The sequence below is a fragment of the Nomascus leucogenys genome, chromosome 15, assembly GCF_006542625.1.
Source record: "Nomascus leucogenys isolate Asia chromosome 15, Asia_NLE_v1, whole genome shotgun sequence".
Lineage (NCBI taxonomy): Eukaryota > Metazoa > Chordata > Mammalia > Primates > Hylobatidae > Nomascus > Nomascus leucogenys.
The window spans coordinates 103,267,771-103,282,562 of record NC_044395.1 but is presented as its reverse complement, the minus strand read 5'-3'; the positions used below and the strand labels follow the sequence as shown (position 1 = coordinate 103,282,562).

Below are 14,792 nucleotides of genomic sequence, written 5' to 3'. Positions count from 1 at the left end.
GGGGCAAAATCACACCCAGTAGAAAGAACCACTGCTATAAAGAAGAGCAGCAGGGAATAATGATGTTAATGAAAGATTATCATCTCCCCCCAGCCCCCGCCACAACACCACAGTCCGAGAACCAATATTATCTATTTGAAGAGCACTTCCTGTGTATTCAGATCCCATGCTAAGTGCTTTACATCCTTAACCTCATGAGGTTAAGTTTTTTCCATTTTTCTTTTTTTAAATTAGAGACAGCACCTTGCTTTCTTGCCCAGGCTGGAGTGCCGTGGCATGATACTAACTTTCTGTAGCCTTAACCTCCTGGACTCAAGTGATCCTCCCACCCTGGCCTCCCAAAGTGCTGGGATTATAGATGTGAGCCACTGTATCTGGCCTGAAGTAGGTTTTAACCCTCATTTCTCAGATGAGAAAACAGACTCAGAGAGACTAGGTGACTTGTCCAGGTCACCTGGCTAGCAACTGGCAGAGCTGGGATCCTGATCCAAGTCTGTTTGACTCTAACGTGTATGTTCCCAATCAACAAGCTATTTAAAGCTACAAAAAATTTTAAAGCTCTGTTTATTAATATCCTTCGTAAGTACTACCTTTTGGGTCTGGGCTCTTTACTTACATCAAATCCCCAAGAAAAGAGCAGAACTGTCTTGTCTGGGAAGGGTTTTCTGAAGGAGTTATAATGGAATAGGCAGGAAGGAGAACTTTAGTTCTGAATAGCGCTTTTTATATTATAGGAATTTACCAACAGTAGAAAACTGTTTGAGGTACAGGCAGGGGTTTAGATTGAGATTTTAACAAAACAGAAAGGAACACTTTTGGAAGAGTTTCAAATTAACTCTGTTTAAATTAATAACTTAAGCCATAATTTTCACAAAAAATCTTATTTTTGCTTTACATTTAATAATTTCATTTGAAAAATATTTATTGAGCACCTGTTATAAGGGGCTGAGAACCATAAAAGACACTAGGGGTACAGACAGGAATAATAAGACGGCCTGCTCTTGAGCTCACAGTCTAGTAAGGAAGGTAAACATAAATCATTACAATACAATAGGAAAAGAGCTAGAGCGAAGATATAGAACAATTGCACAGAGGAAAGAGTAACTAATTCTGCCTGAAGGTAACAAGGAAGAGATGGCACTTGATTTTGAAGTTTAAGGATGAGTGATATTTTAGCACGGCAGAGGGCAGAGGGGCATAGGGCATTCCAGGCAGAGGGAACAGCATGTGCAAAGGCACTGAGGTAAAAACATGAGCATGGTTGGTTCAGAGAATAGTGTTGAAGGGTACACAGAGGCGGGCTGTAAAGGGTCTTGTACACCACACTAGGAAGTTTGAATTTTATCCTGTAGGCAATGGGAAGGCTTCAAGCCCACATCTCTCCATCTGGTTCACAAGGATATCATAAGAGGCTCTGTTAAATGCCTTGCTGAAATCCAGTTACATTATGTCTATGGCACTTTCCTGGTCTTCCAGTCTAGTAGCCCTAACCAAAAAAGGAAATGAAATTAGTTAAGCATTATTATTAGTTCTTAGAAAATCTACAATGGCTCTTAATGACCTCCATTTTTCCCCCATGGGCTCACAAACTATTTAATACTTTGCTTTATAACTTGGTCAGGATTTATCATGAAGCTGATTAGTTAGCAGTGAATAGAATCCATACTAATTTGAAAATTGGGATTTTGAATCTCTCTAGTATTTCTGTCCTCTATGCTTTAGAGCTTTTCACTTTAATGCCAATAAGTGGTTCCATGATCTCATTTGCAAGTACATTCAATGCCCTACTTGGGTCCACCAACTTGAATACATTTAAAACTGCTTAAGTGCTCTCATATCATCTCAACCATATTCGGCTTTAGTTTTCACTTTTATAATAAATTTTTAGTTTTTTGTTTATAAAAGTAATATAGGCTTATTGTAAAATATTTAGAAAATGGAAAAGTCATACAGAAGAAAATAAAAATCACCTATAGCTCTGTTAGCACCCAGAGATGACCATTTATAACATTTTGATGTATTTCCTGCTAGTTTTGTTTCTATGTGCTTGTTTATTATACCATATTTCATCAAATCTAAGATGCTGCCAACTGTAAATATACATTATTTTACAGGATTTAAGAAAGAAAAACAGTGGCAACTATTATATAAGATACTATCAACTGTAAGATGTATTCCAATTTCAGAGATATTGAAATGTGAAAAAAATGTAGTTGATGAAATACAGCATGATGATTAGGGTATTCTCTACATTTACTACTTTATAAATTGCTTCTCTTTACTGACTATATTACCAATATCGAGTGCATATTATGCAGCATAGATGTGTTATGATTTATTTAGGCAATTACAACATTTAGGTTGTTTACAAATTTTTATTATAAGCAATCCCATGATCAATATCTTTCTACTTACATCTATGGCACTTGTAAGATGATTTACTTAGGGTAAATTACTACAAGTAGAATAACTGGTATATTTTTAAATTTTCTGATGTGTCTAGTCAGACTACCCCAAAATTCACTTCAGTTAAATAAAACGTGTGTTACACATTAAAAAACAATTTGATAATCAAAACTGGTATCTTACTGTTTATGCCTGCACTCCTTTGATTGCTGATGAGGTTGAACATCTTCTCAAGTTTAGTGGCCATCTGTGTGTGCGTGTGTGTGTGTGTGTGTGTGTGTGTGTGTGTGTGTGTATGTATTTGGTGAACTGTCTATGTATGCTGCACATATTTTACTGGAATACTGTTATGTTTCATATTGATTTGTAGGTGCTCTTTAAATGATATTGATACCCTCTGCTTATCATATATTCTGTAAATATATAAAAAAAAATCTACAAAAAAATACTTTGCTTCAGTCCTTTGTCTTATTTTGTGGTACTTTCCAGTGTCAGAATTATTATTTTCTTTCCCTCTCTCTGCCTTAGAAAGTTCTTTCCACATGGAAAGAGCATGTAAATATTCACCTAGTTTTTCTTCCTTTATGATTTATTACACATAATGTTAAATCCACTGGAATTTTCATTTCCATAATGTGTTAGAGTTTGAACATTTTTTTCATTGATACAGAAGATAGACTGGTTTCTTGACCACTTTGCCCCTTTATCATCTCATCTGAACTATTTCAAGTTACAAATACAACCTTTGTGAGAAATGAGACAGTGACATCTAAAACAAGAAACTGGCATATTAAACATTCGAATTTACCTTGTGGCCCAGGAGATGCCACCTTGGGGCCAGTGATCTCTAGGTTTGCTTGGTAACGATGTCCATTTTCTACCTGACTTGTTTCTACTTTTTTCCCAGGAGTTTTCTTATGATCTCCTTTGGGTTTCTTTACACGTTTGACCTGGAATGTAATCTAGCAAACAGAAACATGTTAGGGACAAATGAGACCAGTGATCAAATCTGTCAATGATTTGTGAGTACTAGTTTAAGAATAACCAAGTCCTGTGCTCAGGTTAAGTTCTCTCCTTGAGTTTAATTCTTAAAGACCTAAATAAAAAATGGTTAGTGAAATGAACAAAATAACCTAGTCTCGAAGAATGTATAGAAGAAACTGAAAAGAAAGATGTCTGAACTGGACAGTTCCAAGTCTGCAGGCTCTGACAGTGGCTTCACACCCACCCCATTTCCTCCTGCCTCCCAGAAGAGCCAGCAATACATAAGTAACATGAAATGCTTCCTCCTAATAAAATTCCAATGTGAAGGCTGTCCTGGACTGTGTAGCCAAGTAGTGCCACATATCCAACAGAAACTTCCCACTTTGCATACTAGGATCCCCTGAAAGACATGGGCTACAATTTTGTGAGAATTAAGTTGGCAAACTTACCCATTCTGTTGCTTCATCATCTTCACTTCTGCAGTCTCCATAGCAAGAGCTTCTGGCCACTCCATCCTGGGGACCTTTCTTCAGCACCCGTATTCCTTGTAAGTCTAGACGCCGCCCTTTCATCTCTAGTGCACCCCCAAAGCCTTCCAAAGGCCATGCCTGTTGAAATTCATCCACCAAAGCCAGTATTTCTTCTGACATTTTGGTTTCATCTGAATTCTCCATCTCATCAGAACCATTGCTCTCCTCAACCACCGTACCTGAAATTCAAGGGCCAGCACGTTAGTAAAAGGTACATAGTACTCATTCAAGACCTTGGGTGACTCCAACCCTGCTTTTGGAGAAACGTTTTGGCTCTGCTTAGAGGCACTTCTATAGCCCAATTAATAAAAATACCATTCAGCATCTTCAAAATACATAATAAAATACCAACTTTGTCATCTAGTGGTTGCCAAAAGCCTGGCTGAGAACAGTGGCAGCTAGACAGGAGGCAGTCAGAGATTCTGTTATTAGTGAGCATGAGGATAGGTACATGATATATTATTTTTAAAAAAAGATCCACTTGCTCTACATTCAAAACACAGATGGCAAGGATGAAGCTTATTATGTTATTTAATATATGGGATTCTTCAAGGTTTATTCAACTATCTGGACACAGCTGTGTGTCCAGACCATATAGCTGGCTTAATTGCCTTAACTGAAAAATTATTTGTTTAATGGAAAACTATCCTAATTCTACATGAAGGCTCCCATTTTTCTCTAATGGCTGATATAAGAAATAGCAATATACTACAATAATTTCTTTCTAAAATGATTACCAAGATATTATTTAGGTGGCTCAAGTCTCTTATATAAAGACTCCTGTGGAAGACTCTCAGTGTAATGGCCTAGCAAAAATTCTCTCTCCTGAGAACTCAGTATGTTTCCTTTATTATCCAATGAAGGTTACACAGCCCTCTTGAGTTCTCCTCTAAGCTTGAATAACAAGGAAGCTCAGGCAAAATTAGCCTGAGTTTCTTAACAGAAGGCTTTCTTTTAAAAAATTCTTCACTACTTAACTTTTCCTGTTTATTTTGAATTGGCTGGATGTTACACTGTGCATTCCATGGAAGTCATCCCTAGTCCCTTTAGGAAGTAGATAGGGTACAAGAACAAATAACAAAATGTCTCCTTTTGTAACATGTACCCACAGGAAAACCCGAGAGCTCTGGGTTGATACCTCACAAAACACCAGTTTCATTATTCTAGTGCAGTAATCTTCAGTTGGTAATTCTGGCTTGTTCAGGGATTTAGAACATGGTATTATAGCCATGCACCACATAATGAAGTTCTGGTCAATGATGAACTGCATATACCACAGTGGTGCCATAAAATTATAATACTGTATTTCCCCTGTACCTTTTCTGCATTTAAATATGTTTAGAGACACAAATATTTACCATTGTGTCACACTTGCCTACGGTATTGCAGTACATAAACATGCTGTAGAGGTTTGTAGCCTAGGAGCAAGAGGCTACACAATATAGCGCGGGAGTGCAGCAGGCTACACCACCTAGGTTTGTGTAAGTAAGTACAGTATACGCTGTGATGTTCCCACAATGGCAAAATCACCCAAGGACGCATTTCCTAGAGCATATCCCTGCCGTTAAGCAACACATTGGAAAAAATTCACGCTGTTTAGCTACAAAGAATTCCGCAAACCCAGTAACCCAAGGTTATTGCTTCCTTGTGCTCCTACCATATGGTAATATTTATCATTATTTAAAAATTCTGGCCGGGCGCGGTGGCTCACGCTTGTAATCCCAGCACTTTGGGAGGCCGAGGCGGGCGGATCACCAGGTCAGGAGATCGAGACCACGGTGAAACCTCATCTCTACTAAAAAATACAAAAAAATTAGCCAGGCGTGGTGGCAGGCGCCTGTAGTCCCAGCTACTCAGAGAGGCTGAGGCAGGAGAATGGCGTGAACCCGGGAGGCGGAGCTTGCAGTGAGCCGAGATTGCGCCACTGCACTCCAGCCTGGGCGACAGAGCGAGACTCCGTCTCAAGAAAAAAAAAAAAAAAAAAAATTCTGAGAGAGAGGGGCTTTCATTAATGGAAACTGATATTCCAATGAAGAGAGAATACAGAGCTTGCTGCAGGCTTCTGTTGTTGGTAGCCACTAAGCTTTTCTAAAGGCTGCTGGGGTTGGGGCGAAAGCAATTCCTAAAAAAACACTAAATATGTACATATTTTTATATTTTCTCCTCACAGGTGAGGAATAAGTAGATTATAAGTGTGCTCTGAGTTAGCAAAAAATAAACCAAACTTTATTGACAGCCTACTATGTGTCTATCTCTGTAAGCTGTAGGTGGGAACAAAAAATGTAAAGTTTCTAACCTTAAGAAATTAAATATAATGAATTTATAATCAAGTTGGAGACCAAAAACTACATACATGAAATAATAAGAAAACAATTTTTTTTAGAGGAAAAAAATATTTGCATGTAATCACAAAATGCTTCTTAGAGAAAGGCAGACTACCTGAGACAGGATTTAGACAGACAGAGTAGAGGGCCAGGGAGGTCACTCCCCATAGGGCCTTTTTTTTTTTGAGATAGAGTCTTATTCTGTCGCCCAGGCTGGAGTGCAATGCAGTGGCGCGATCTCAGCTCACTTAAACCTCTGCCTCCTGGGCTCAAGTGATTCTCCTGCCTCAGCCTCCCAAGTAGCTGGGATTATAGGCGCAGGCCACCACACCTGGCTAATTTTTTTGTATTTTTGTAGAGATGGGGTTTTGCTGTGTTGCCAGGCTGGCCTTGAACTCCTGACCTCAGGTGATCCACCCACCTCAGCCTCTCAAAGTGCCTGGATTCAGGTGTGAGCTACTGCATCCAGCCTTCTAGAGTGACAATTTTTTTTCTTAAAAGCATGTATGCATAGACTTATTTGTCCACATGCATACATACAGGGATAGTAAAGGCACATGTGAGGGCATTACCAATTTCGAATTAATTAGAACAAAGAATGTATACAGGGGATCGTAACAAATAAGATACTGAGGAAAGGTAGGTGATGTTACAAATGTGTGGGAAAGTCACGAAGAGGATTCGTTGTAAAGGAAGCCTCTTGTTTCTTAAACAGAAGAATAACAGGATGAGGGCCATAATAATCACAAAGGTTAAAGTCTTAGAGTAGTAAATCAGTTTGTGTATTGGAACGGGGGTGTTGGACAAGGAAAGAGAAGACAGAAGACAAAGAGACCAATTAGAAAGGTATTGAATAATCTTTATAAGAGTTATAGAAGTAGGTTGTCTTAAGGTAAAGGGAAAAGGAATTTTTAAAAAAGAGAGGGAAATGTTAATGGAGACAAATTAGTAATAGGATAGGCTCAAAGATGATTTCAAGATTTTTAAGTCTAATGTGAAAAACTGGGATTTTTAATATACGACTATAGGTTTAGAATCTGTGAATATGTAAACAGAATGATATTTATAAAGACAACGGAGTTAGGAAAGGGCAACAGGATAAAGAGTTGGAATTGTAGACACTTGTCATTAATTCATGAAAATGTTTGTTGCTGTATCTAGCAATGTGCTGAGGGCTGGGTTGTAACAACCCATGGAACTTACAGTCTAGACAAGAATGGATGGAGGAATGTATCTTCAGATATTGTCCTATATAGAACACTGTCCTACACAACTGTCCTATATAGCTGAAAATACAGAATTCTGGTTTGGTGAAAGGTCTGGATTGTAGAGAGATCTCGGAAGGTTTCAAATTATGCTTGAAGCAAGAGGAATAAGTAAATCTTAGGCTTGCTGCTTGTAGGACAGATGGTATGATATAAACTGAAAACAGAGCCTATTTTTTCTTGATTTTCGTTACCATGCACCATTTTCACACTGGGAAAAAGAATAAATATTGTGAAGTTGGAGAGAATGTGAGCATCCACAGTGAGGTTTATGTGAGTTCACATCCTTTACTGAGATGAAGCCTATTTCAGGGTAGTGGGAAGGTTTATACTTGTATCTGAGCCATATTAGGTACTATCAAGAATCACAGGGACTAGGAGAAGTGTTAAGAGATGAAGCTATGGGCTGGGCGCCGTGGCTTATGCCTGTAATCCCAGCACTTTGGGAGGTTGAGGCGGGCGGATCACCTGAGGTCAGGAGTTCGAGACCAGCCTGGCCAACATGGTGAAACCCTGTCTCTATTAAAAAATACAAAAATTAGCCAGGCGTGGTGGCAGGCACCTGTAGTCCTAGCTACCTCAGGAGGCTGAGGCAGGAGAATGACATGAACCCAGGAGGTGGAGCTTGCAGTGAGCCGAGATTGCACCACTGTACTCCAGCCTGGGTGACAGAGCAAGACTCCATCTCAAAAAAAAAAAAAAAAAAAAAAGACATGAAGCTATGCATATGTAGTCCTGTTGAAAACAAAAGAAGCTTGTAATGTTCCACACACATCTGGAGATTCATGTTTAAGTCTGTGCACCTCACTTTAAGAGATGTCCAAAGCAGAAAATATACTTGGCAAAAGTACTCAAAACCATGTTACATGAAGACAGACTGAAGAAGTCTAGGGGGATCCAGTGGCAGGAAGAGTAGCTGATATATTGCACCAAAAATTCGGGCTTGAAAAGATTTTGAAAAATTCCAAAGAGATTACTTCAAAGACAATGAAGAGACTAGAAGCCATAAGTTATTCAAGGAAGTGAGGACATCTAACTGAAGAAAAGCAAAGACATAGGAAAGGAACGCAGGCAGGAACAATAACCATCTTCAACGCCTAAGGGAACGTGCTATTAATGAGAAACAAGACTGATGCTGTTAGCCTCATAAGACAAAACTAGAAATGAGAGGTCATGTTTTAGCTCAATATTAGGAAAGACTTTTGGATCAGATGACAATGGTTATCCAGGAAGAAACTGGGATCATCATACCTGGAGCAGAAACAGAAGCCAGTGAATGGCTGCAGAGGACACTACTGAGAGGGAGTGGAATATCAGAAGCCGATTAACAGAAGGTAACTATATTTGATAAGAAACATTAACAATCTTGGAAGAGAAGTTTCAAGGAGTTTAGGGAGCAGAGGATGGAAAGATGAGTGCTAGATTCAAAACAAGACAGAAGTAAACAGCCATAGAAAGGTAAAGAACACAAATTCAAAGAGATGGCCAGCAAAATCTGACCGACAACATCTTCCTCCAGAAAGTCTTGCATGAGTAATAGCAATGGGTGCTAGAGTACTTAAGATTGTGGCTTCTGAAGGCAAGTAAGGCACATACTATCTTTAACAACAATACTGTAGAAGGAGTATGTCCCTTTGTCTCACAAAAAAGAGTATTCTAAGGAATTAGACAAGCTTGGTTCCAAATTAAGATTACCACCATAGGGCTGGGTGCTGTGGCTCATGCATTTGGGAGGCCGAGGCGGGTGGATCGCCTGAGCTCAGGAGTTCGAGGCCAGCCTGGGCAACACAGCGAAACCCCGTCTGCACTAAAATACAAAAAAATTAGCTCGGTGGGGTGGCATGCTCTTGTAATCCCAGTTACTTGGGAGGCTGAGGCAGGAGAATTGCTTGAACAGGGACGGTGGAGGTTGCAGTGAGCCGACATCGTGCCATTGCACTCCAGCCTGGGTGACAGAGTGAGACTCCTCAAAAAAAAAAAAAAAAAAAAAAAAAAGATTACCACCATAGGGCCTTGGGCAATTCTGTCTTCAGTCCTAGGGTTCTCTTTAAAAGGCAGTGATCTGATCTGAAGTCAGATTGGAAAGCTGCAGATATGCTTACAATTTAACACATAAACAATGACATAAAATTTCAAGCCAGTAATCAGAAAGCACAAAAGGCTTAGATTAAATCACTCGGATTAAGGTAGGTAGGGAAATCATTCTCTTCTGAGCAGAAAACAATAATCATGAGTATTCGTTGCCACCAGTGGTGTTCTTCCTTTTTTTTTAACTGGGTCAGTATAGCAAGAGAAAACCGGGAACTCTGAGTAGATAACCTAGAAAAGCAAACAGGGAATCTTTCCTATAACAATTCTTGTGCAAATATATTATGGCTCCCTTGAACTGAACAGATGTTTACTGATCATGTACTATGTGTACGTGTTTGTACAGACTTTGACTCCTGAAGACGCAATTATATGTACATTTGTAGAACATTTACTGGGTTCTGAGTACCAGGCACTAAAATAAATGCTTCCCAAAGTTATTTCATTTAAATACTCAAAACCACTCTATAAAGCATTTTTGTTGGTTTTTAAATAAATGAGGTAAGAAAGGCACAGGAAGATTAAGTAACTTGCAAATCTGATCAGATTTACATTTTAGAAACAACTCTTTGGACGCACAAAAAATTATTTAATAGTGGTTGTTTCCGCTTTTAAAATTCTGTATTGATTACATGTATTCTCTTTCTTCACATACAGACTAAAATAAAAGACTAGATTTAGAGAGCCAAATTAAGATGCTACTGCAATAGTGTAGGCAGAAATGAAGAAAATCTGAATTCAAGCAGTGGCAGTGGGAATAAATGAAGAGATACAGATGCAACAGGTCTGAGAGACTGACTAGATACAGTGGTGCCTGGGTGAGTTGTGATGTTCTTAAGAGAGATCAGGAATACAGAAATCAGAAGCATTTCAGAAAATAGGGCCAATATGAGGAGGAGTTCAATTTTGGATATGTTACATTTAAGTGCCTATGGCACATCCAGATAAAAGAGTACGCAAAAAAAAAAAAAAAAAAAAAAAAAAGCAGAAATAAGATCTGGAGTTGTAGAGAATGTCTTAGCTGAAATATAGGTCTGGAGACATTGGTGTAGTCAAGGGTATTTGAATCACCAAGAGATAACACATAGAAGGACGAGAATAGAAGGTCAAAGTTAGGATCCTGGATAACCCAACAAATAAAGGGCAGAATAAAAGTAAGTGAAAGAAATTTTAAAAGATGGTGTGTGGATAGAAGAAAGCCAAGAGCAAGTGATATTCCAGAAGCCAAGAGGAAAGGAGAGAGTTTCAAGAAGTGGGGAGGAGTTATGCATCCAGATACAGTAAAGTGGTCAAGCGGGTGAATACTAAAAAGAAGTCATGAGTTTTGGCAATTCTGATAATCTTAGCAAGAACTGTTTAGTACAATATAGCTCAAAATGTGGTCATAAAATGGAATCTTAGGAGAGGGCGTAATAGGTAAGCCCACTATTCCAAATCTTCATATTTTACTGGGTTTAGTGTAAAAGCAACTTATCTTCCTTTTATAATGATTTACTCAATATACTAGTAACATTAAGAAGACTGATAACATAAACAAATCAGATTTGTTCTAGCAATATAAGACACTGAGGTAGAGAACAAAGAAAGTGTGAAGAACACTTTCACACTGTAGCTTGTCTTCTGTCTCACCATCTAGGGGTCACCCCCATGATGCTACAATATAATGACTGTTAAAGAAGAAAACAAGTTCTTAAAAGTAGAGAAAAGCCTAAGCTTAAAGCTTGAGAGTTGATTTTTCCCCAGAAGCACAGCTCAGGTCAAATCAACTTACTTTCAAGTCTAAGGGCATCTGAGTCCCTCCCTGAATTCTCAACAGAGAATACAGGGTCCTCCTCTGTTCCTCTCTCAGAGGGCTCTTCTTCAGCAGCATCCAGTGACTGTGAGTTGTCAAAATATTTCTGTTTGTCATGGCTGTTGTCCAGGGTTTTCTCATGACAATTACCTCAATGACAAGAGACACAGATATAGCATATTAGAAATATCTCTTTTGCACAGTACTATAGTACAAGGTCCTAAAATATCAAGAAGAGCAAAAACGTGACAATGCTGGTTTTTCTTCAGCAGAACAGACAAAAATCAGTGAGCTGCAGCACCCAAAGCCAGATCAGTACTGTGATTCAAGATTTTGCGCTAAAGTTTCAGCTGCAGGCTATTGTCAAGTATTTAGGAGGAGAAAAACAACTGTAACAACAAAGATCAAGCCCCAAGACCTTGTTCCATTCATAATGGCCATGAAATATTTTCTTGAATTTAGAAATATCATCAAAAAGCTTTCCTTCTATTTGTGAGAAATGACAGGTTAATACCTGGATAAGTCTGAGATAAATTATAGCAGAGAGAAATACTATTTTTGCGTCATGGCTTAAAATGAGATATACCAAAAGGTGATGAATTATTAAAAATTAAAAGCCAAAGAATTAAAGGGGGATGATGGCAGAAAGTCAACAATTAAGGCTGCAGTATAACTTTTGGAAATGTTTTGCAATGTTTCTTTTGGAAAACAAGTTCTGGTCATGTCAATAAAAATAACTTTTGGTATAGTGGGAATGACCTCTATGGCGACTTTTACCTGTGAGTCAAAGGATTTTGACCCTATTAAGAGTTTTGTGTTAATACGAACCCAAACCCCCACTATTCAGCTCTACCTGATGGTCATTCTCTGGGTAGGGGAGTATGTTACCAGATAGTTATATCTAATATGGCAGCAATCTGGCTGACATCTGTCCCTCCTTTGACTACCCTTGGTTAGTTGTAGCTGATCTGGCAAGCTGAATAGGTGTCCTCTTTCCCCCTTGTGTTCCATGGACATTTTCAATGAAAATGCATTTTCAATGGAGAATCACAACTTTCCTGTTAGAGGACAATTCTTTGGTTAAGAGTGTGTAAGTAGCTGCTCTCCTTTACCAGAACATTCAAACACACTTTAAGTTTAATTTTTAGAGAATGTTGTCTCACAGATCGATCGATCGATCTATCTATCTATCTATCTATCTATCTATCATCTTATCTGTGTGTACAGATTCACCAAATTAAGCTCCCTCCACATGAGTGGAAACACAAGATGTCTCTTTCTTGACTGAGGGCTCTCTTTCAGATTTCACAATTTAAGGAAGTACTTCTAATGCCATCTCCCTTACTGTGCCAAGAAAATGTAATGGACTCAAAACCTTTTCCAACTTAATGTCTTTAGAGTAAGGGGACTACATGCTTAGAGAGTCACTTTCCATTTTTCACTTTTACAGCATTATACATTGGAGGCTACCATATTTAACAAGACTATGTCAGAAATTGAGATTCTTTGTTTTAAGAGTTTTAACTCTCAAGAAATCGACAAACGACTTGGGGAGACAGTAAATACAAGACAACAAAGAATACTTGTTCCAAATAAGTGCTTCAGAGAATAAGCTTTGAGTAGTTAGAACTCGAATTTTAAAGAATAGGCAGGACTTATAAAAGGGGAACTACATGAAATGGAAGAAATATTTTTTGAGTGCTTTATATTTTTTCCTCCACTTTACCCTCATAAAAACCATGTGCATCTTCATTTTACAAATGAGGAAACCGATTCTCAGTGAAATAAAGTAACTTGTCGATCTGAGATCTGGATCAGGTTTATCTTATTACAAGGCTTCTAGGCTTCCCCCCGCCAATCAGTAGGGAAGGCAGCATTCTAGGCAAGGAAGAATAATGTGTTGGGCAAAGCAACAGGCACAGAAATTCTCATTTGTGTTTGGGAGCAGTGAAAAGTACAACTTGTAAAAGACTGAGTGTGGTGTGTGTGTGTGTGTGTGTGTGTGTGTGTGTGTGTGTGCGCCCGCCCATGGATGGCTAATGGGAAAGAGGCCATGAGCAAAGTGTGTGTGTGTGTGTGTGTGTGTGTCCACCCATGGAGGGCTAATGGGAAAGGAGCCATGAGCAATGGTAGTTGCTTTCTTTCTCCAGATTCTCCTATGACAGGACAGAGGTTATTAATTTGCCTCCACTTCTGTTTTCACCATCTGGTATGTGTAGTTAAGTCAGGGGAGCTAAACACAACAGCATTAAAATAACACAGAATAATGACATCAACCAACTCTGCACACCCAATTGAGTATAATTTATTATGAAGAACATCACACTTCTCAGAGACAATTCTTAATTGGGATATAAATAAGCATGACTATTAAAAGCAGAGAGGAAATAATTATGACAATGATGCTGATTAAAGCATTCTTCACACTGACACACGTTGTGTAAAACACTATAAAAGCAAAGGACAAACATTTAAGACTGGAACCCAGTGAAGCTCTGTGTTTTCTGAAGTTGATTTCCTCCCTCAACATTTGATTCTCTTCTGTTTCTCTCCCACTCTCTGCCCACAGTAAAAATTCAATTGGTCCCATCTTTTTAAACTTATGCAATAGAAAAAATACCTTGTAGGTAATTTATAAAATATTATGTGCACAAGGAACCCTGAAGCTAAATTACTCCTTCTGCATGACCTCAAACTCAGACATCTTGTGCAAGCCATGTGCATTCTAAGAATGTCTTGTCCTCAAATTCAGGAAATTGGGGCCAACATCTCTCAGAGGGAGAGAAGAAGAATCAGGGAGAACAGGAGGAATAAAAAAAGATTAAGAGGTTTATGTTAGGGTATTTCGTGGAAGTAGGCATCAAAATGATCACATAAAAGCTACATGCTTTAAGATTAGAATTGTGAATACTAACGTTCTTACACTCAACTGTTAAAAACAGACCAGTTTGGCCAGGTGCGGTGGCTCACACCTGTAATTCCAGCACTTTGGGAGGCCAAGGCAGGCAGATCACAAGGTCAAGAAATCGAGATCATCCTGGCCAACATGATGAAACCCCGTCTCTACTAAAAATACAAAAATTAGCTGGGCATGGTGGCACATGCCGGTAGTCCCAGCTACTCGGGAGGCTGAGGCAGGAGAATTGCTTGAACCCGGGAGGCGGAGGTTGCAGTGAGCCGAGATCGCGCCACTGCACTCCAGCCTTGCGACAGAGCGAGATTCCATCTCCAAAAAAACAAAACAAAACACCCAAAAAACCAACAAAAAAAGCCAGACCGGTTTAGGGTTCTGATGTGATTTGCATACATAGCTTGGCGATTGTTGAATTGCCTAATTTTAAAAATTACTCCTTCCAGTTTCTAAGGGTAGGTGAAGTATTCCAGAGGAATTTTAAATTTCCAT

General features: G+C 38.9%; 1 protein-coding gene across 5 annotated transcripts in view; it reads right to left on the bottom strand.

The window, feature by feature from the left end:
- TTC17 (tetratricopeptide repeat domain 17) overlaps positions 1-14,792 on the bottom strand; it is a 126,094-nt gene that overhangs the window by 35,695 nt on the left and 75,607 nt on the right. For 3 of the 5 annotated variants that reach the window (XM_004090705.3, XM_030829731.1, XM_030829733.1), the window contains 3 exons: positions 11,369-11,539; positions 3,840-4,099; positions 3,215-3,368 (listed from right to left, as the gene is read on the bottom strand). In XM_004090705.3, coding sequence (XP_004090753.1) covers positions 3,215-3,368; positions 3,840-4,099; positions 11,369-11,539 — 585 coding nt within the window. Of the gene's footprint in view, positions 1-707; positions 1,487-3,214; positions 3,369-3,839; positions 4,100-11,368; positions 11,540-14,792 lie in introns of those variants that run through there. The other 2 variants (XM_003254451.3, XM_003254450.3) reach the window with 2 other exon arrangements.